Source organism: Numenius arquata, chromosome 10 (genome assembly GCF_964106895.1).
Source record: "Numenius arquata chromosome 10, bNumArq3.hap1.1, whole genome shotgun sequence".
Lineage (NCBI taxonomy): Eukaryota > Metazoa > Chordata > Aves > Charadriiformes > Scolopacidae > Numenius > Numenius arquata.
Genome location: NC_133585.1, coordinates 37907008 through 37931406, shown reverse-complemented (window position 1 = coordinate 37931406; position 24399 = coordinate 37907008). Strand labels below are relative to the sequence as shown.

Below are 24399 nucleotides of genomic sequence, written 5' to 3'. Positions count from 1 at the left end.
GTTATCCTATTAATATGGCTCAGGATCATGTTTCTCTCTTTCCTTAAGGAAAAAAAAAAACCCCAAACAACAACAAAAACCCTATGACCTACCTCATGCCCCAGTCTTCCCTTATTTAGCTTAGAAACACACTAAATATCCTCCAGAACCTTTCAAGCTGAACTGGTGTCAGCAAGACACTTCTTGTTTTTAAAAATTCCATTTTTCTTTCCCAAGTGGAGCAGTTTGCATTACTCTAATGGATTATATCATTTTACTTTTTGTCTTCCATTTTCCAGATCATTTTGAATGTGGCTCTTTTATAATGCCAACAATCACACCCCATGGGCTGTCATTAGCCAATTTTATGTGTATACTCTTGCTTCGCTGAACAATTAGTGAAAAAAGTCCAAGAAGGAGATCCACGTCATAAGCCTTTAACACTGTTTGAATGTAGAACGTTACTTTAAAGAAAAAACCCAAACATACCGTTTTCTAAAGGATCTCACCTTGCAAAGTGCAGCCAGACAATAATGATAAATGCCTTGAAAGGCTTGTAAGAAAAATCCTTCCCTGGTGTCTATTGAGCATGACATTAATAGTTTTCTAATCAAAGATGGAATCTTATTGCAATAAAGTGTGGTATGCTTTCTGTAAGGAAATACAGAAACTCACAGGAGAACTGTCATTAATGATAATAGCCAATTTTCAATCCTATGGGGATTTTTTCCCTGCCTAGAGAGACTTGGTGAAAATACCTATGTCCCCTCATCAAATAACATGTGAGAAGACAGAGAAATATAAAAAATGCTGTATCCGAACAGACTTAGTGAGGAAAAAAAGAGAAAAAAAAATAGATAAAACGTCCATATCTCAGCTAGATCAAACTTCTGATTCTTAGTGTTAGTCTAAAGAGACTGTAAAAATCATACTAAGAAATGTGAAAATGGTACTGACTGAATAAGTACCAATATTTTTAATATGCAATGTGAATTTCAGAAATTATTTTAGGATGGCTAGTAATATAGCTGCTTGAATATTTCATATCAAAATATTCCTCTTTGGAAAACTGAGTTTTAAACTTAGTAGTTTCGGGGAGAATGTCTGTGTTTTCATGAGGAAAAAGTCCCAAGCTTTCTTGTTTTTTTTGATTGATTGGGTTTTGTTTTTGTTTTTCTTTTTTTTTTTTTTTTAACCACCCTCACCCTAACTGAACAACTTTCAGTGTTCATATTTCACCTCTGTGAAAAAAATATTCAGATATGGAAAAATCACAAAAAAAGCCACCCAGAACTGTAGCTGCAGATAATATACTTTTTGTGTCCTCAGTACTGCTTTCTCTGAGTTTTAATTTCAGCCTTACCTCCCTTTCTTTTTCCCTCTGTTCCCCTTGTTTCTCTGTTCCCTTTTGCAACATATCAAGACACAAACTAAAAATTCACAGGATAGTTTAAAACTACATGTGCAGGGTAGTAAATAGTACTCTGGTCTCCAAGTAACAATTACTTAAAAAATAATCACAGTTTATCAAATTGTGCCTTTATTGGGTCTTTTAAGTAAAAATAATAATAAAAATCATAATTGTACCTACAAAGATTTGTAATTTACTTTGAATGTGCCCTACAGTGGCTATTTCTGATAGAGCATGACTAGGAAGTGTAATTGTAAGGAAAGAGAATAATAATTTTCCTATAATGAGACATTTTTATTTTTCTGTGTTGTGGATTCACTGCCCTCTACTGCTTGAAATGAGAGCAAAGCCATAAGGGAACAGCTTGACTTCTGTAAACAAGCCAGCTGTAACATAACCCAACTTGCAAAACCTGTAATAACAAAATAGTAGTCTCACCTAGTTCTAAAGTAGAATTAATCTTTGTACTAATAGTAAAGCTTGCCGTTAAAATAACATGCAATTAGATTGAAGGTCTTTGTTATTATCTCATTAAAGTAAAACACATGAACTACATTATACCGCTTTGTAGAAAGGGCACAGTATGTGTGTGCACCCAAGCAACAGGAGTAAAAAAACATCAGTAATTATCAAGAAATTGAGACATGTAGAGTCTTGGACCTTCAGTTACATTTAATGCTTAAAACCTCATCCTGACCAGATCTAATAGTAAATGAAGATCTAGTCAATACATTCATTTGATGAAACATGGGTGGTTACTTAAAGTGAGATTTAGTCATCTATAAAGGTACCTAGGCAACTAATCAGATATTAACATCCGAAACCAAGACTTTGGGTGTGTCCATATAATACAACGGAAAGTACATGTTCCAGCACCAGACAAGCTCTTCAAAACCCAGTAAAATAGTGTATTATCTCACCTTACTATAAGGTAATATAATTTGAGGTTGAATGGCAATACAGAATTCCACCATCCTATTTTTAATACCTAAGCTAGTTTGTTCAAAGAGATATTTGGGCCTTCTGGTGGTGATCAACATGATATACAGATCCAGATTTTAAAAGTGCAAGCAGCTTTTGAACTGGGTTTAGTATACAGGGGGATTTTCAGTACAGCATAGACTTTACTGAAAAAAAAACCCTGTGACTTGTATATAAATATTTGAAGTATTTAAGATGCGATGGCATAATGTAATGGTACTCAGGTCATTGAACTCATGAGAAGTATAACAACAGTAAGGAGGGCAGTAACAAGGTGAAAATGGCAAGTATATTTTTGTCTCTAGATAGCTGCTGGTGACAATATAATCACACATATTCCAATAGCGTAATTTCACATTGCATATATGCAAATTGCAATTCAACAGCTTGTTGAGCACTTCTCACTCTGTTCAAAATATACACTGCAGCTTAAGATGTTCTGGGGATAGTAGTTCTGGGACAGTAACTTGCCGAGAGAAACGGTGTGTGAGACTATGCAATGAAAACAGAAGCATACTTATCTAGAGGTGTGTGAGAGCTAGACATTAGAATAAAGTTAAAGAAAAAAATTGCAGTTAGTTCCTAATAGTATTCAATCAAATTTTGAAGTTAATATAAAATAAGAGTTTGCAAATAAAATAGAAAGATAAGCCAATTTGAATGATCAAATATGTACCCCTGCACTCAACATTTTAGACAATCAATCAATGATGACTAAAATTTCAGGCCTGAAGTCACGTCTCCTTGGTTTTCACCTCTTTCGACTTTTTCCCTCAACATACCCAGCCGATGTAGGGGAAAAAGTTCATGTATGCAAACTTATCTACCCTGCTGTAAACAAACAAAAAGAGACCTTACCTCACTTAATATTTCCCTTTCTCTGGTCCAAAAGTTAACTGTGGAGCTTATATTATTGCTCTGGACTAGGCATCTGTATATTAATGTATTTGTATTCCCATTTTACAAATGGAAATACCGTATGTAATTGATTTATGTTACTATTAAAAAGTTAGTGTTGATCTAATGAAGGTTTTCATTTATTTAGCAATTACCAGTTCTAATCTCCTTTTGTACGAGAGCTAACAAAATAAAAATAAACGCAAGTGCAGAACAGTATCTTACAAGTAGAGCATGAAACTTTCAGTGGAAATAGAATCATAGAATCATAGAATTGTCCAGGTTGGAAGAGACCCTTGGGATCATCGAGTCCAACCATCTACCCTGCTCTACAAAGTTCTCCCCTATACCATATCCCCCAACACCGCATCTAAACGTCTCTTAAACACATCCAGGGATGGTGACCCAACCACCTCCCTGGGCAGCCTATTCCAATGCCCGACCACTCTTTCTGTGAAAAATTCTTTCCTAATGTTCAGTCTAAACCTATCCTGTTGGAGCTTGAAGCCATTCCCTCTCGTTCTGTCAAATCACACTGACAAAGTTAATTGAGAATACCTTAAGACAACTGACTGACCAGATGTACATTTTAACAACTTTCTTTTCAATATCATAAAATTGCTAGGTTTATTAATAAAAACTACAAGGATAAAGTCCACTGCCATCCGAATGCACAGCCAACAAAAGTCAAAATTAATCTCTAAAATCTAAACCAGTTACTTGTTTGGGAAACAGTGTAGAGATTTGTTTAATCCCAGAAGGAAACTGTTCAGGAACTGGGGAGAGGCAGCCTGGGATTCCTGCCTGAGACAGCTGCAAAGTGGATCAAATTAGGAACATATCTTTGCTGCAGAGTAAGCCAGCAGTACTGATGACATTTAGGAAGGAAGAGACTGCCATGAGAGGATTTTTTGGGCGCTTTCTCAGTGAGGCAAGAGAAGGTATAGAAGCACTTCGTTAAGAGACAGGAAGAAGAAAGTTTTGACTCAGAGTTAGGTTCTTTAACACAGACTGGGAAGGATGAGGAGCTGGTTTCTGTGGTGCTACTGCAGGAATGAATATGACATTGCAAAAGGCCTTTAGCAGAACCATACTGTAGAGTTATGACCAAGTTCCTTAAGTTTATTATATTAATCCCTTACAATTCCTTCAATTATCATAAAATGTTTATAGCTCACATCCAGCTGCTAGATGTTCTAATGACAAAGGAACAGAACACTGTTCTGGCATCTTTCCACTAAAACCAGCCGTCGAATTCTTGCCCATCTGCCGCTACGGGGCACTGTTGCTTTGTTTAAAGGCGCGGGGGACAGTTCACCTCCCCCTCTTCAGTTAACAGACCTCTTTCTAATTTACTTCCTTTAGGTGCAGTCCCTGTACTTGCAACATGACAAATGCTAGTAGTGCCATCCAACTGCTCTGTTCCTGCCCTATATTCAAAAGCAGCATAGTTAGTATATAAAGCTGATTTCACCAATAAATCTGCAAAGGTACCAGTGTGCACAATAGTTTGGCTAGAGCGGCAGTTCCCCAAAATACTTGGTACTTATAATAATAAGCCAGGACTGGTATGTCAGTGTATTCAAAAGCATTCCAAATGCACGTTTCAATGTCAAAAATTCTATTTCTTCTGAATAACAAATGTCAAAGTAGAGGGTTATTTCTCCCAGTTCAGTGCATTGGGTGGATGGATGAAGGAATTTCCCTAGTTCAACCTATTCAGCAATTGCTGCCTATGCTTCTGCTTTGCCACTGTCTAGTCTGCCCTGTCTTATCTTCTGCATGACACAAGGCTGCTGTCTTTCCTTATGTTACTGGAATGCAGACATCACTTCCAGTTGCTGTGTTTTTTCAGCCCTAATTCAGATAGTCTAGCTGTTCATAATTTTATTCACCTGAAGCCAAATAGGCTATGTCACAGCTAGCTCAATAATATAAAAACAGAAGTAGAAACCCAAGACAAATTAAGACCAGCATCAGTTCAGTCCTGCCTCCAATTTAGAATTCAACACAGGAGCTGTGTTAGACTACAGCAGAAATGGACCCAGTGTCCTTAATTTAGCTCTGTTACCTCATCTAGTCCTTACTCAAGCAAAACCATATTGGCCCCAACTCCTGTGCTAACACTGGCAACAGGTGCTAAAACCAATATTACTTGGGCTGCCTCTGAAAGTTCAACCAGACCAGAAATTCTCCCATGCTTCATAGACAAATTATTCCCTGGAAGCCAAACAGTTCCTCTTAAAAGTGCAGTAGAAATGACATCAAGAAAGTTAATTGAGAACACAGGTTTGACCAATTCTGTTCAGACCTTTTGACTATCTATTAATACAAAAATAGGGATTAAGGGTAACAGAATTATGCGCGTGCTGGATGATTCTGTATGAGGAAAAAATAAGCTTTAGAAGAAGGCTCCCTAGCAAGCTAGCATTTCAGACACTGCTACATTCTTCTGTCATTAACTATGACTACCGTTCTTACCCCATCCGACCACTCTATCTGATTGTTTTTCTGCAGCACCCAATCTGTTTAGGTGCATTTTGTACTCTGGATAACTAAGAAAATGTGGATAGAAAGACTGAATCTGTAACATCAAGTTTTACCTAGTTTCCCATGAAGGACGTGACACTAATTTGTTGGGTTTTCCCTCTATTTTCATCTGTTAGCATAGTAAGTTGTCTTTTGGCACCAAACGGTGCTTGGAACTCTTCCTTGCATTATCACTTGTGATAAAGAGCCTTCTCTGATGTTTTTAATGGCTAAACCAATTGTTTCAAGACTGTGTGAGAAATTATAGTATTAAAAACCAAATACCGCATCTTCAGTTGTCATCCCAGTTCCCTGACCCCCTAAAAGACACCCAAGTCAGAGTATCTTTGTGATTTCCAGTTTTACATAGAATTTTTTTCACCCACTAAGTAACAAGTATTCTCATATATTATAAAAAAGTAATGGCCTTCCAGCACAGCCTTATATAGCTCTTTGAGTAGAATCTCTCTCTAAAAATAGAAATCTCTTTGACATTGACGCTCCAGGCAGCATGGAAACTGTTGCATTTCAAGCTGAAGCTTTTGGAAAGCGCACTCTGTTATTTCCTTTACAAGTGTCCCGCAAATGTGCAAAATGCACAACCCGTCCCATCATGAACTTTGAGTAAATGAGATTCTGTTTGCAGCCAGTGCTGTTGCAGCAATAGCTTCCTAGAAACAAGCAATAAAAAAAGAATGCAGCACTGGCAAAAGGTGCTGGATTTACAGCTCTGCAAAAATAACACCCTTTCTTTTCTCCCCCTCCCTCATACACAACTGCCAGCTTTTCCCAGACTGCCTGACTGGGCAAGACACCCTGAGTTAAGCCCAACACTTGCACTGAGGACAGAAGGACAGATGAAAACTAGCAAACAGAAATCTCGCATGTCAGTGTGGCTGTGTTTCCAGTTCTCAGGCAGACATTCCTCTTGGGAATACACAGAAAGGAAAGGGCAGGGGGAACACAAATCCTCTTAGTCTAGCTTTTGAAGATGCTTGCTCTTACTGAAGTCAGGCACAGAAAAAGCCAACTCTGCCAGCATGCCTGAATTGGAGACTGTAAGAATAGGCGGTCCAATTCTTCAGAGCACTAAGTCCTGGGGTATTAAGTAGAGCTCAGCACCTCTGCGTCAGACTTGCTCAGACACGACTGTGCAAGGGCAACAGCCACAGATGGACTATTGACGTGGGAGGCAGAAATCTGTCTCAGCTTCCACAGTTACACTCTGAAAAAACCAGTATTTCCTCAATGTTTGGACTACAACTATCCATTTGCCATGCCAAAAAAGTTATTCTTCCATCACCGTAATATTCCCCTGGCAGCATATTTAACATGAAATTGAAAGTGCTGTTACTTCCAAATTAACGAATACAAGTGAGTACTGATGTTAAAATCCAAATGAGGACATGGTGTATGATTCTAGCCTACCTTAAGAGAGGATTTTTCAGCCTTCAGTTCCAGGGCAAGTCTCATGCTCTACTTGCAAGGTACTTCATTTTTACTCTGTTTGGCCCCACACTGGAATTCTGATATATAGCCTTACACAGTATTTTATTTAACAGCTGAAAGGCAGCTCACGAATACTAATCTCAATGTCAATTTTATAAACATGCACAAATTGACAAATGGGTTCAAGGACTGCCTACACAAGAAAGGATTAGGGGGTGACAGGGTAAATCTGCAATAAACATGCCTATTCCTATTTATTTTATAATTATTTTGGGTTAAAGCCCAGACTTAGCCACTGAAAAAAGGAAGAATTTTATATGACTGTTTGCATTGATTCAACTATGACCATTTTAAAGCTTGACCGAATTAAACTAAGGGGTAAATTCTGAATATATTCTAAGCCTAAAAGAAATTGAGACTCAGATAAGGAAATCTTCATGACAGATTGTTCGATTAAAAGCACAGGTCTAGATAACTTCCTCAGTATTGTTACCAGGTGAGTGGCAAACCCCACAGAGGGAATACTTTTGTCTCCTCTCCTTGGAGGCTTCAGAAACATCTCTTGAGAGTCTCCAGCCACCATTTTCCACTCATTAGGGCCTCCAGCACAAGCACAGAAACCTTGTCTCCTCTGTTCATCAAGCAAACCAGAAGTAGACCACTGACCTCCCCCGGCAGTCATGCATATCCTTGGTGGGGATCCACTCCCTGAGGATTCATTGCTGCTTTCCTGGCCAGCCATATTTGAGTCACCAGGGAGAGGTGAGGCCTCTGAACATCCAAATTCCCTGATGAGTCACAAAAAAGGAACTGTCCAGGACATCTGTCCAGGTGACACTGGAAGGCCTCTACATGAACGGATGCACTGGCATTCACAAAACATTCACCTGGTTTGGCAGAGCTTGACTTTCTAAGCACCAAGATGTGTTGGCCCGATATTGCCTTCAGCCTTAAATGGTTGTTTCAAAACATCACACGTTACATGTGAGGGATGCTATGTAAATTAGAAGACCAATAACCGAGTTTGCACGCTTTTTTTTTGGTTGTTGTTTGTTTAAATAGTGAGTCCTAAGAAATTTGTCTGAAACTCTGTCATGGCTAAAATCATTAGCCAATATAAACTTATCCATAAACTGTCTAAGATATGAGGAATCAGGCAAGTAGAGAAATGCCAGGGAATAGTGAAAATTGGGAGAAACAGTGAAATAGGCAATTCTGAAATTTAGTCATTAGAGAACTTTCCAGAGAAGTAGAGAAGCTTAAGTCTAGCTGATTTATTTTGAGAAGTGAAAGAAATAAAAATAGTTCAAGAGAGAACAACATGGTGGAGTTTAATGTGAAATACAGCTTTCACAGAGGACAATTTTCTTTAGTCTAACTGTAAGTTTTATTTAGTTGAACAGTCCAGCTAAAGACGACAGCAAATAACAGGAGCTAGAACTCAATCCCTGTATTGAGCTCTCAGCTGCGTTTGGGCCACTGTTTGACCGATACTTCTCCAATGACTTGGAGCTTTGTCCTTTCCTTTGAAGATTAGGCATTGGCCACTTTATTTGTTCACAATACAATAACTTTAAAATCTATATTATCTAGATGCTGCCTTTACCAGATGCTTGAGTTATTTGGTTTCTTTGAACAATCTGATTCATTTGTGCTAATGCAATCCCAAAAGGACCCCTACTCTGTAATTTGAGATCTGGCCCAGTTGTGCTGAGCATTGTACACACAGAAAGCTCTTACAATCAACACAGTGCCACTGCTTTCTCTGTTGGAAGTGAGGCAAAGCTTCTAGTTACCTCTTCGTGATCTTTCTGGTGTTGACTGAATTGCTGCCTCAGCAGTGAGGCAAGTAGCAAGAAATACATCACTGGGCACACATTTCAGTATAACCTTGACATCATTGACAGTGATAGCTACAGCCCTCACTGAAACAGAAACCTGCAAGACGGCATTTGTTTCTTCTTGCTGCCTTTGCTATTCCTTTTAGGAGGATGATCATATGCCATGCTTGTATATTTGCAAACTCATGACATAATGTTAAGGGATTGTCATAAACAATACCATTTCAGGGAATAGACTGAGGAGACTGAATAACAATTTCATTTTAACTGTCACTGGAGTAGTTTTGCTCTAAGGATTAAATGTGTCGTCTCATATCCAGATTTGTAACAAGAACCCTGCGTCCCTCCCTGCCTGTTCCCTGTCCCCCCACTTCACGAGAATTTGGGCAGATGACCAATGGAGTGAAAATGAGACAGAGGAGCCACACAGGACACAGTAATTGATACAGGATATGAAGCTAGGAATGAGTGGGTTTGACAAAGTGCACACTAGTAGCCGAGTGGCTCATTTGCCTGCTAGTAGGATGGATTTATGGCCTGTATGTCACTAATTAAGAAGCCAGTTGTCCCCCTCACAACTTCTCCCCCCCCCCAAACCTCCCCACACCCCTTGTGTCCCCCTGCAAAGATTACTTAGTCTGAAACGCAAGCAATAGGACAAACCATCAAATTACACAAACATGCTTTGAAGACTAAACTGAGGAAAGTACAAAGATCTCCAGAAAAATCTTTCCCTCCAAATTCACCATTCTCCCACCAAGACAGAAAGATTTTCACATCTCAGCACCATTCTTATCACAGCACTGGGTAACTTTCCAGCTGGTAATAGAGTCTTTTCTCTTATTCAAATAGACTCTCTTTTCTTCCTTGCTACTTTTGTCCCACAGCAAGGAAGATGCCAAAAGTGGTCTGAAGCTCCCAATGATTTTCCTGGGATGATGCACCCTCTACTATTGCTCAGGCCTGTGCCAAAGGGCAGCCAGAAGTTGTCCCAGCAGAAAACTGTGAATTATCAGACTCAGCCTAATGGCTCTGCATGCTCTGTAATTAGTCATAGCTGGGGTTTGCAAATCTGCCTCAAAACTCATTCATAAACTTCTCCTCACAAGTTAGTTAATCCTAGATTATGTAGCTTATGAGGTATGGGAAAACTAGCTAGAGCTGAAAATCACAAGCCCACCTCAGTCCTCCTATGACAAACCTCAGGAAAACTCCAAACTTCACAAAAGTCCAGAGCAGTTCAAGCAAAGCAAGGGAACCACCTAGTAAATTTGGGACCCCTTTAATGATGGCTGAATGCAAGCTTGCTCAGCGTGAACGCTGCTCTCACAGCAAACAGTAAGCATGCTTACTAACCTCACATTAGGCTCCAGGGCTCTGCCAGCATAACCCACTCCAAGAATGGTGTTATTTGCCACTTGACATTCTTAGTCATCACAACAAAAATGCCCGAGTTTGGGCTGTTCCTCCAATCCTGGTCCGAGTTTGGAACCTCAGTTCCACCCTGCCACCTGTAATTGAAAACAGTGTCCACATCAGCACATTTCACACATGATGATGCTGCAAAAGCAGTAAGAGTTTTGCTTTTTAAGTTACATCCAGAAGTTTGAACAGTGGTCTCATTAGGCCTCTGGTTAGCTAGTGTTGATTTTCCTTAAGTCAGGACATGTGTTCTGTGTCATAGGCCTAGAAAAATCAAGTATCGTGTCAGTGTTTTAAGAGGATAAACACAACTAATTATACGTTCTGATATCAGCTCTGACTATATTCATGGAAGAGTCAGTATGGTGACTCAAAGAATCAGGAATATGCAATTAATGATTACAGAAGATTGCATATTTGAGGTCTCTCCCAACAAGATTAACTCTGTCAGGGAAACCTGTAATCACATTGATGTAACACGCTTTTTCTAAAAGACTTGCCATGGCACAATAGATTTTGCCTGATAAGTTTAAAACAGATCATTCCTAAATCACTTAACAGTATGTATTCAGTTTGTTCTAGTTTACAGTTAAAGTCATATGAACACATTTCAGAGTTGAAGACAGTCTCCTGACACCAGCACCCCACCCTCTGTTTCTGCCTCCTCTCTTTTTCTCTCCATTTGCCTCCAATGGCAGTTCCTGGCATGCTTCAGGCATACCTGTTCATATCTTTCTCATACAATTATCCCACTTTCTAGTTCTGCACCTAGCCCATACATCTTTGCTTTACAGCACTGCATGATGTGATACAAACTCAACAGAATCGACTAAAATATACCTCATATCATGTATCTCACAGTTAAAGAGGAAGCATATGGCCACTTTTCCCACTTTTCCTCTCATTTATGGAGAGGAACAGAGAAAGAATTCAGTATTATTTTTCTTTTTTTTTGGGAGGGGAGGGGGTAAGAAACTGAATTGCGAGTCTGAAAGTGCTTAAATTTTTAGTTACTTCTCACATACCTTTGCTGCTTTCTACCAGCAGCCGCAAGTCCAGGCTAGAAATGCTGTTCTCTTTGTAACAGTGTACGTATACCCTATTATTATCTTAGCACCACCAGAAGATAAGTACTTTCAGATGGCAGTTTTCGCTTTTTACCTTTCATTTACCTGTCCTTTGATTGCAATTTTGGTATAAGAAATGTGCCACTTTTTTCCTGGAAACACCTAATGCATGGTCTTAAGACCGTACTAACTGTGCAAGTATATAGCAGTTCCACTGCTGTATCAGTGACAAGAGTTCAGCCCAAGATTAGGCAGCAGATATGCTTATCACAAGGACTGTCTACTGTAGAACTTCCAATGTTGCCTCAAACTGTTCAGTAGCAGATACTACAGACATTTTTGTTTTTTCTCTGTATTAGGCTATATTATTCTCCCTTAACCGTACCATCACAGAAATTCTTTTCTCCAGGCCATAAGCTATACTGTAGTTAAAAAACTTTTGATGCTGCCTATATACTAAAGCACTCAGTAAAGATGAATTACTTTCTCAATCCCAAATAAGCATTGACAATTCAATTATCTCTCTGCACAGGTGGTGGTAGGAAAGAAGAAATGAAAACGTAGCTACAATGTTCACAGAGAGATCAAACTTGCTTAGGATTTAAAAATAAGCCAGGAAGCATATAGCCAGTCACTATTCAAGCCGGGCAAGGAGAAAAGGGGAATGGAAATAGAGCAGATAATGCATAGCCACACTATTGAGAGGCAATGGCATCATTCCTCTCCTTGTCACATGTTCACCAATTCACCAGCAGCACTAGTGAAACAGAAAACCAGCACAACATTTTAGTTTTTACATATCAACTACAAGTGTACAGCAGTACACCCCACAGAGTATAATCCATAGCCAGGTTATACACTAGATGTGTTGTACAAAATGAATAACAAACTTTAAGTGCTGTACCCAAGCTCACTATTGGGAAATCTGCTGCGTCGCCAGCATACCAGATCAATATTTCAGAGGTCATTATCTCATCCCTTCTTCAGCTGCTAACTTTGGGTTTCTGCCAGGGAAAGGCAACCACTAGCAACATGATACACTAGTACATTAGGCAAAGCTTTTGGGAATTTGAGCAGGCTTTTCTTTTCACTGAGATCAGTCTGCTCTCTGGTTCCAAATGACACAAGTGCTCCATCAATATATAAATGGCCAAACACGTTCTTTAACCCTCCCACAACAGTATCTACAAGAAGTTGTAGCAAACTGCATTTGTTGAATATATTATGAAGAGAACATTATGGGAAGGAGGAGACAACAGTTACCAAACTAAACCAGTGCTCTCAAGAAGCGTGACTTTACATTTACAGTGCAACAGGAGGACTGACTGGAGACAGAGTTAAACAAAGTAAAGCAAAATAAAAAGCAGTAACTAGATGATACCATCACTTCTCTGCAAGAATGTCCCATGAACTTTTACATGAGTAAACCATGATTAAAGTTTTGCTTTAGCTGTTAGTTGTCAAGTAAAACCAAAACCTTTCGGGCAACTGGATCAATGGGTTTTAAAGTTAAAAAGTACCTTCATTTTATGTAGGTTAGCATCCTCTATCACATATTTCGCCATAAACTACCATAATACTATATCACTGTTCAACTTTTGTAATTATGATCTTGATAATTATGGCAGCACTCCCACAAACTCAAACAGTAACATCCTACCTCCCCCTCTGGTGAGACCTTTTAGATTTAATTCAACAGTTCAACAATTTTATCAGACATGAAAGAACATTAAGTAACCAAAATATGTCTGAACATATTAACTCTTTTCTCCTTTGATCTCTTGAATGTTGTATTTTCTCATTTTAAAACCCATTTGGAAATATAATCAGCTTTACAGGCAGACATGAAAGCCATCTCTACAACAGTGGATATGTCTAGGAGCCTTTCACGAAGACCAGAAGCAGAAAAGAGTGTGCTGAACTGCCAAATTCCCAAAATCATTATCCTGCTACTGGGAAGAATTTGGTGACAGGAAACATTTCTGTGCTTACTTTACAAGCCAAGGATACTTCACCATCCAAAGCTTCCTCTTCGGAAAAGCATTCAGGATATAGCTTAGAAATATATTTGTTTAACCTAATTAATTAACAGTCATTTGCATGGTCTCACTAGTCCTACTGTGCAAATTTGACATACACTCCCCAAAGAATGGGACACAGTGACTTTAAAGGTAAAATATAGAAAAATGTATTTTACTATAATTACACTATCTATATTTATACTAGCTAAAGTCACAGCACTCCAGCTTTAGCATCTAACATGCTCTAGAAGGAAGGCTCCTTTTATTGTACGCTCATACATTCAGAGGAGCTAGGGAGGGGCCGCATCTCACACTCCTGATGAATTTGTCCTGTCTAAAGGTTTTATATTTTGGCTTTTACTGTGACTGAGTCTGAGGGAAAATAGCTTGTCTGGTGAAGACATTCAGTATCGAGAGGATGGAAACTTGTATCAGCTTGATGCAAACTCACCTCCAGGCAGCACAGATGCAAATAGCTTAAGCCACATCATGATACCAGCTCTAAAGATGCCCTTTATAAGAGTAAAATGTATACAGCCATCATAGATTTTGAGAGACTGTATACAGAATACTCCTACACAGGTAAGTCATCCCACTCAAACTCCAGTCTATGACACTGTGTTATCTAAATGGTATATATCCCAGCTTGCTTAAAATTTAATCCCTAAACTTGAGCTTTGGCCTGCCAAAAATGCTGAGTCTTTAGTTTAAACCAGAACCTGGTATTTCCAATGAATTTATGTGGACACAAATCCCAGACTGGAGTTCTAGGCGGAAACATCTCCTAATTATATGGTTGTGAAAACCTTTCAAGGAACTCCTAACCTATGCTACTATTACTCAGTTAAATGAGTGGCTCAAATTCCCTTTCTGAAGATCTTTCCTATCTGCTCATCTCTATCTTTCTATCTACTGATAACTACTTTCTCTTTATATACATATTCAAAGAGGAAACTAAGAACACAAAGGTCATTTAGTTTTCCTCAGGTCTGGTAACCAGCTGCAGCTTGCCCTGTTTTGTTACCCTGGCATGTGGATCAAGAAAACGAAACACCTTAGATTTTACCCAGCTGTTTGGCTGAAGCATGTAATGATCTCCAATATCTGTGTCACCAATGACCTTCACAAACATAGTATTAAAGAGATGAATTCTAAACAAATTTAGCTGAAATGCTTGAAACATTGTTCAAAGTATGTGGAAGAGCTGGCAAGGTAATAGCTCTGGAGACTTTCGCTTTCTTGCTGAAGACAGTGTTGTTATTCTGGAGTTAGCATAGGAGCTGCGTGTTAACCATGTAACAGTAAGCTATTTCTTGTATAGTCAGATTTAATGCAGAATAAACTTTTGTATGGGTACTAATTCCATGTGCTCAAAAACCCAGAGTGATCTCAATTTTGAATTCCCTAATTTCATACAACTAAAACCACTAATACATTTAATTGTGCCACTCAGTGCTTTTGCTTCCTGCTCATAATAAAGCATTGTACATTGTTAATTTTATTAGAGTGACAGATAATGTATTTAAATATATTTAAAAGTTTACTGGCCACTGCCTTTGCTGTAGGGTTTATAGCAGAAGAGATGAAGTGCCTTTTTTTGTTTGACTTTTTTTTTTTAATGCTGTCTACAGGAAACATTGATCTTTGATCCCTGATTCTGAACTTCATGAATAACACCTAGCTAATAAATTAATGAGAAAAGTAACTTCTGGAAAGTATGAGCTAATGCCTGATAAAATTAAACTAAGTATTGATTGCATTAGCTTATTTATACTGGCTTAAGCATATTTAAAAGAAACATATTAGCTAGCTAAATTTAGTGCAGCAACTAGCAGGCAGGCCCTCAATTGTGGCAATACTATGTTGTACTTACTGAACTGGCAAAGCCAAGTTCCACAGACACTTTGTGTACTTCCACATATAGTACTATTTATTACTTTGTCAGCAAGCACAACAAGCACATTTGTCACTTTGTCGGGGGGTTGGACTAGATGATCTCCAGAGGTCCCGTTCATCCCCACATCATTCTGTGATTCTGTGAAGCAGAATACAACTTTGTTTAATTGGTTAGATTTTGGATCACTTCATCACTGACCCTGTCTTTTGAATCGCTTTGAATCACCACCTCTTTTATGGCGAAGAATAGGTCATATTCAAGTCAGTTGACTTCCTTGTTATTTCCAGTATATAGTCCATTTAACTCTCATTTTTAACTAAATTTTACTTACTGTTAAAGTTAAGATATCCGACTGTATCCAAAAAGTTTTAGATTCAGAAAGATCAGATCTGTATTCAGGGTGTCAAATGTTGGAATTGTAAGTTGTTTCTTTTAGCAAAAATATTATTTACAAAAAGGGTGCATCAAACACTTGTTGCTTTAATGCTACTATGAAACAAGAAAGAAGAGGTAGTGCCTCCACACTCCTGGCCCCACTCCTCCTTTCTCACATACTTATACCTATTATCTCTGCTTCTTTCCCCTTTTCATCTCTCTGACGATACAATTGAATAGTTGTATCTTAGAAACCAGAAATCCCGTTCTATGCTCACACCTGTATTTTTTCCAACAATAAAAGAATCAGTATTTCTGGAAGACTAAAAAACCCCTTTTAACACTCATTTCATTCACAAGATACATCTGTATCCCAAAAAAGCTCTCAACAAAAATAGACAAAACTGATACTTGTGCTTACAAGTGTGAAACTTGGAAGCACAAGTTTCTGCACAAGTTTGTACTGACACCAAGTGAGAGGTTTTAACTATGCTTACCATCTAGTTGCATATTTCTGCCTCAAAGTAGTGTAAGGACCACATGCTATAATCTGGGGAGAGGAAAAATAAAAAAAGCCTTTAAAAACCTCCTCATACTACAAAACTAGTTAACTGCCAGACAATCCCTGAAGAGAGATACTAAAATCTTAATGTTACTTGCAGAAAGTCATGTAAAGTGGCAGGTAAATACAACCACCTTCTAGAATAAAAATTTATTATACAACTTCCGTATAATGGGAAGACCTAGACTGATTATTTTTTTCTTAAGAGAAAATAGGTCACCACAAGACATGTTAAGGGCACAGTTTGCTATTGTAGTAAAAAATAGTGCTTTAAAAGCTGGCTAGTTGTTGGGTCTGAGAAAGTAACCTTAAATTGGAAATCATTACTCTACAGGGACATAACAGTAGTCAAAGGACATATCCTTGTTAAGCACCCTTCACCCTTTGTTGTTGATGTTTAATCATCAGTCTAAATGAAAACACAAAGTCACTGCTGGTAAAGTTTGCAGCTGACATAACTAAAGTAGTAAACAATAATGAAGACAGACAACTGGTCTGCAGAAGTCCCGTTTGCCTGGTAAGCCATGTTATTTTGGGCAACATGTTTCATCATAGCAAAACACAAGGCCAGCCATCAAAGACTCAAGACTAACATTAAGGGCTTACACGTGTAAACAAGGTTCACTGAGACTGGCTTCAGGCCTTGAGGGCCATACAACAGTTCAGAAGAGGGTTCAGGAATCAGATAGGATATTCAACTGAATAGACTCTTCCAAAGGTGACCCCTCAATGAAAGAAACTACTCTCTCTGTATGAGCAAGGGACCTTAAATAGCAGGGAAGTTTATTTCCACTACACCCAGTGGCAGTACTTTCTGTTCTGTTGCCTAAAAGCTGCTGGCAAACTGAAAAAGGATCAGTAAATAATTCTGAGAATAACTCACAGTTTGGAAAGCTTGCTTTGAATTGAGCATATTACTGTGCAAATATATGTATATTTTAAATTAACAGAATTCTTACTTTAATAGATAAAGGTTTAGGCTAAATGGATTGTGCTTATGCTCAGGTTCTCATTTTTTCAGATCAGTTGCTCAGCCAGGCTGAGCAATCATTGAGCCTGATTGCTCAGTCAGGCTACATCTGAAGCACACCACTTAAGACACATGGCCCAGATACAGGTGTTTACTCCTAGCAGCACACCAGAATAAGATTATGATAAACATCATCCCTCCCAAAAGTCACTGGCAAAGCAAGACTATGAAATATCCTGACAATTTCTTAATTGCACAATTGGAGGACCAGGAGTGCAGAGTGTCCTCATGCCCATTTGCCTCGCTTTAAACTCCAACTCACTGACCTTGTTATCAGGTTCAACATACCTCAACTTTCTGATCTGCTTATTATAGGGTTCAGACACACAACCAAGATCATGAGGTGGTAAGATGAGCCCCGGTTGCTGTCTGTGCATCCACTTGCAGCCACAACAAGTAACAGGTGCATCTAATTCAGCTTTTTAGCTTCATCAGGATTACATTTTTTGAAGCAAATTTCCCCATGATACTGATTTACCATATGGTGTTTCATAGCATGGAACAGCTTTAGGTTGTACAAACTAAACTGCTTTCAGATTAAATCAAAGGAGCAGATCTAATACTTGCTACCCGGCATGGAGTCTGTAAGCAACAGAATGAGACTAGAGCTAATCTAAAGTAAAACCACTACAACATGCACGCAGATTTAGGTTTCTCTACAACCCCCCCCACCTTGCCCCACACTAGTACGAGCACAGCCACTGTGTATCCCTCAATTTATTAATCTTTCACTGCTTAAGAAACGGCCTGAAATTGCCATGTGCTGCAGGCAGCCATGACCACCCCAACCCCAGCAGCATCCCACAGCTACCATCAACCCCCAGTGAGTTACTATCCCACGCTTTCCCTCGCTACGTACCTGTGCCTTTGGGATGTGATCTCGCAACTTCTGCATCACAGAACCCAGACCTTACTCACTCAGCTTCCAGCCCGAGTCTTCACAGACTCTCCTGGAGAGCCTCTGAACAGCCCCCAGTCCCTTGTTGCAGCAGCTGCTTGTGAGTAGGTGCCGAGTGAGTGGGTGAGGAACCCTTCCACCAGCCCCTGTGACCTTCTGTCCCAGGGAGCAGTGCTGCTGCTGCTGCTGCTTGTGTGGGCTCATGCTGCACTGCTCTCGGGGGTCCAGGCTCCTGCATGGTGCTCAGATAACAGCCAGCAATTAGGCTAAATTCTTCACAAACGAAGTTTCCCCTAAGATTAACATCTCAGTGGAGATGAGGAATTGCTCAGCACCTGACACTTTAAGCAGCATGGGGCACTCCCGACAGTGAGAAATTCTGCATGCAGGAGTAATCTGGGAACAAAAAGAAATTACATACTTCAGGTAAGTTGTCCAAGTAATCCAGCACTGTTCTTCACACCCTCTAGCAATAGCAATCTAAACAACTGAAACTAGAGAATATTATAACAAATAGCTCAGAATAAAACTATTTATATTTAACATTTTAATACTGCTAAGAACTCAGAAATCTAAAACTCCTTATGGGCAGAGAATGCACAGCATTGACTAAGGCCAGTACTGCTGCAATGCCAATACACCTTGTACAATGATTGCCTTAAAACTTTTGGAATTCAGAGTAAATATTTCCATTGCCATTTTGTTGGAAATTTTGTGATTGGAAGAAAACCGAAACATTCTAATGAGCACACAATATATAACTTGAAAAATAAAAAGGAATAGTCCTGACTGAGGGGGAGCAGATAAGCAATATAGGCAGCACAGGGTCAAAGTGGGCTAAAATGCTTCAATATGCCTGAGGAGCAGCTGGTGTCTTGAGAGGTTCAGCACTAACACTACAGTCTCAGCTTCGCTGTGTTATACCAGTATTGCAAGCATTGAAAAACTAAGGAAATCTTTACAAACATGTTTTTCTAGTAGTGAGATCCCATTCACAAATTTTACAGGAAAAAACACTTTTCCTTCCTAAAGAAAACTCCAGTCCAAAGAAGACAGGAGAAACATGTCACTGAGGAAGCCTGGGCTGCAAGGGCAATTACTAGTTTTGGAAGAGTATCTTCTGCTTTACAACCAAATATGCCTTGCCTGCAAGTTCCCAAGAACTGGATAAAGGTTTCTTCTCTCACCCTTGTGTGGCCAAGTTGTATTTCTGCTAACAAAAGGCAGTGTTTGTTTCCCAGTGGACTTGTCAAAGGCTTTCAGCCAAAACTTCCTTTGAGAGAAAACTGTCCATTAAAAACATATTTTATGAGGAAGATCCTGCTTTCCACAGATCTTCTTGTTGTTTTTTTTTTTTTTTTTCCCATAAATCCATAAAGTTTTGGTTTACATGATTAAATTATTTGTCCATTTTCTGGGGTTTCCAGTGAGGACAAATAAACAAAACCAGAAACAATTACAGCTTGCCTGGCAAGGCAGTCTGTATATTGCTGAGTAACCTGGTGATATCCTGAGGCTAAAATAACAAATTATGATGCACTATTTCTACCCTAGCAGAAACCTATTATAATTTACTATACAACTGGCTCTTGCTCATTTTTTGTCAGTACTTCCTCCTCCCTTTTATTCCTCCAACAGAAACACAAAAAATAATACTAGGGTGATTTAATATGGACATTGTTCAAATTTGTGAGGCACAGGTATCTCTGGGGGATGCTGGGAAAAAGGCTGATACAGAGTCAGGAAAACCATACAGTCAGAACCATTAATACGTACAGCATGTGCAGTGTGATCCTGCAATGGCAAAATCATGTTAAAGGTTTGATTTATGTGGATAAACCTTGATATATAAGTGACAGAAAATTTGCTTGAATGCGCTATATGAACTGAAATGCTACCAGAGTGAGATAAAGCAACTTACAGTAATTTTTTTCCTGCATGATGAGTCAAAGAAGGGGCTGAGTTTTTGCCCAAATATCTCACAACTGTGCTCTTTCAACAACTCACAAGGCAGCAAAATGAGAGGCGCTTTCAAGAACTTGAAACTTTTCACCCTTCACAAAGCTGGTGAAGGGCCTGGAAAACAAATCATATGAAGAGCGGTTGAAGGAGCTCGGACTGTTTAGTATGAGGAAGAGGAGGCTGAGGGGAGACCTCATCACTCTCTACAACTACTTGAAAGGACACTGTAGAGAGGTTGGTGCTGGTCTCTTCGCACAGGTAATTAATGACAGAACGAGAGGGAACGGCTTCAAGCTCCAACAGGGTAGGTTTAGACTGAACATTAGGAAAGAATTTTTCACAGAAAGAGTGGTCGGGCATTGGAATAGGCTGCCCAGGGAGGTGGTTGAGTCACCATCCCTGGATGTGTTTAAGAGACGTTTAGATGTGGTGTTGGGGGATATGGTATAGGGGAGAACTTTGTAGAGCAGGGTAGATGGTTGGACTCGATGATCCCAAGGGTCTCTTCCAACCGAGACGATTCTATGGTTCTATGAACTTTAAAAGGAAATTCAATATTCTTGTCTATTTTCTTTGAATGCTACCAAGGAGTCTGTTTAAAGAATTATGAAACTGGTTGAGCTGCTTAGCAATCATGTAGACCTATTAACATGGTACATTTGTACCTTCGCTTTTTGACACAAATCACTGAAATTATAGAATGGGTAACAGTTTCTCTCCTGAGACAGCTGTAATGGCAACCTATGACAGAACCGACCCCAAATTCTCAGACACTTAATAAAGAAACAGAAACAAGTTTTCTTCTCACAATCTAGGTATCACATAATTCTATTTCAGAGTTCACATGTTGCTGTAATTGCTATTTATGGGTTTTTTTGAAAAAGAGTCATTCTAAATTCTTCCTAGCAGCCACATTAAATATTTAAATTCAGGCCTAAGATGTCTTGTAAAATTTTAATAGCATATCCTCCTATTTAAAAATACAATGACAAAACCTCAACCCAAATCCTAGTGCATATATGAAGTAAAACATTCTAAACACTGTTTAAACTGTCATTTCTTCACAAAGTACAAGGATGTTTATGCTCTTGTCTAAGGCAAGATAAACAGAGCAGCATACCACTCCATATTTGTAAATGTTAACTCTCAAGGTAGAAACTGGCTTCTGTATGCACCAGGCTTCTGTTTCTTCACTGCTCTAAAAGCCATAATATGACATATGGGTATGTATACATCGAAACAACAAAGATATATGGCCTCACCACAGAAGAAACACGCAGTCTCACTCTTTATTCCACATATCACCCTGACTCTAAGAAACTTTTCAAAATTGCCTCCAGAAATACATCTTAGGTACCTGACCAGTGGCATAACAGTATATCTGGGATAATTCCATGGATCTGAGGGACAGTTGCACCCTCAAATCTGGTGTATACCAGAAGTAACCTTCCTAGAGTCAGCGGGGCCTGTCTCTCCTGTTGTGAGCATGGTAGAACTATACTATTTCTTTAAAAATTTTTAAGAAAATACTGTGAGAATTAAGAAGGATAACATAGCAACCCACCAACCGAATATCGTATAAGGCCAAAGTACTCACACCAACAGGTAGAACATTGAGAGCAAAGAACCCAAGGACAGCCCTTTTATGTGTATGTGTCATTCTAAAATAGACTCCTACAAGCATCCTGGTTAATATAACACACTGTTTGCCAAATATGTACTTTAAAAATAGCAGTCAACTGTATGGCATACTTTGAGTGGTGTTAGAGCTGTCTAGGTTTTGTTATACAAAGACCATGGTAAGTTATAACATGCTGCCAGTGGAAAAAGAAGTGAAAAACCAAAAAACAAGCTGCAGAAGATTCTTGACTGAGTACTTAACAGGGAAGGTTAAAACGTAAGAGGTGTGTCTTAACTTTAATAAATCAGGGCACTTAGATGCTAAACATGGATTTAGGATCTCCAGGGATTCAGATGTTTAGTTTGGCAACTAAATCTACAGTTAGGCATGTAAGGAAAAGTGTCCAGTGTATACCAGAAGTCTTATACCTACACCTCTAACAGCACATAGATATTGATATTCTGCCCAGTGGTGCTTGAAGTCATATACTCTTCTTTTAAAAACTTATGATAGATTTCAGCTCTAGTAGTGTTTCATTTTGGGAGAAACTAGTAAGCTTTTTTGCAATTCTGCTAAACTCTGATCAATTGATTGTTGTCCCAAACTTCTGTGTCTCCATTTTTTTAAAACAAATTCAATTGTATTTGATATCTAGCTCACAAGCTCAGTAAAGCAGAAGTTTTTGTATTCGTTAATACTGGCCAGAACACTGTTAACCCCAACTGGGACAAGTTATTAATTTGTGTAACTAGAAATTTATGATCAGTAATACTGATCCTTTTTCTGTTGTACAGACAAAAGTAAGTTGAGTACATGGTTGCTGCTGTTTTCAAATGACCACTAATTGTGCAATTTGGAATTTGTTTTTGACTTGTAGGTTCGCAGCAAGAGCAAAGCAGCTAAAGCTGGACTGTGTGAGGGAGATGAGGTGGTGTCTATCAATGGCAAGCCTTGTGGAGACTTAACCTATGCTGAAGTTATCGTTCTGATGGAAAGCCTGACTGATGTCCTGCAGATGCTTATCAAGAGGTACAGGAATGCTCAGAATGCTTTGATGCAATTCTGTTCAGTGAACCACGTGGAAAATGCTGGTTTTGAATGCACTCACTTTGCAACATATACCGTGAGCTTCTGATAGTCCTCTTATTTATGTCTGTAACTCTGCATGTCTGTATGGAAAAGGGAAGGAAGACAGAGTATTTGATCTGAATGTATATAATTCAAACAGCAGAGTTCAGGCACAGAATTAAAAGTACAGTTTCCAAATGTAAAGTTTTTATTTCTCATTAAGTATTCTTAATACTTACAAGGTGTCCACTACCATATCTGCATACTGCAGAGTCTTAAGTTATTCTTTCCACCCCTTTGAAGTAGTGAAGTGTTGTTATTCCCCATAGATAGGGAAGTGAGGCTTACAAAAAGCAAAGGCTGTATAGATGGAGAAAGTGTGTTACACTGATATGCCTTGATGATGACATGGCAAACAGTCTTCTTGGGTGGTAAAATGTGTTAGCAGTCAGGAGGGGGAGAGGGTCTGGAAATCATGAATTCTATTTCTGTAGCTGTTAACACTTCAGCAGATGAGGTGGGGCAAGTCACTTACAGCTCTCTGGGTCTCAGCTTCTCCATTTATTAAATGGCAACTGTGAATTTCAGTCTTCTTTGAAAATACTTTGAGCTTCTCAGAGTAGAGAACCTTCATGCAAATTTGCAAGCAAGCTAGAATTACTGCTCACAGCACATCAGTCTATTCTAACGACTGCTCTGTGGTTGTCATCAGCGTAATGCATGCAATCTTGGGTTCAAAACCACCTACAGTAAGCATATTCTCCCCAGACTTTGTGAATTTGGACAAGATGAACTCTGAATTGCCCTCAGTGTAGGTAAGAAGAGGAAGAAAAGACCTGAGCACTCTCCTTTTAAGGAATTATTTGCTCCCCCCTGAGCTACTACAGTTCTCTGTGTCTGCTCTCCCACAGGCAGGAGCAGGAGGACAGAAGGGCTCAGGATTCATCACAACAGCTAACAGAGCAGTGTCACTGGAAAGGCTCTGAAAGGACTCTGGTGCAAAAGAAGGCACTTGTCTCTGGTTACCAGGGATGTCTAAACGGCATGTGAAATTCCTCTGTGGTTTCTGCAACTTGCGCAAATGAACTTTCCTAAAGTGTCTAGTAGTTCAAAGTTACAATCTGCCTTCAAAACAAGATGCTTTCAAGGAGTATTCATTTTATTTGTAACAGACATTTTGCATGGCCTGTCTATGCTTGTCATCTAGGGGTGAGTAATGGATTGATGTGACGAGATCAGGGGAAGAGTGATAGTTGAGGATTACAGCTTACCTTCTCCATAGTCCATAGCTTGTTTCTAGTTCATCAGTGTACCATCTGAATGCTCCTCATGTGATATCTGTATTCTTATGTTTTCGGTTCATAACATGACTACTGGAATTGCACTAGC

The 24399-nt window shown here is 39.1% G+C and overlaps 1 protein-coding gene across 3 annotated transcripts in view; it reads left to right on the top strand.

Moving 5' to 3' along the window:
- SYNPO2 (synaptopodin 2) overlaps window positions 1-24399 on the top strand; it is an 89582-nt gene that overhangs the window by 38848 nt on the left and 26335 nt on the right. For all 3 annotated transcript variants that reach the window (XM_074154529.1, XM_074154530.1, XM_074154531.1), the window contains exon 2: window positions 22820-22971. In XM_074154529.1, the coding sequence (XP_074010630.1) occupies window positions 22820-22971 (152 nt within the window). The remainder of the gene's footprint in view (window positions 1-22819; window positions 22972-24399) is intronic.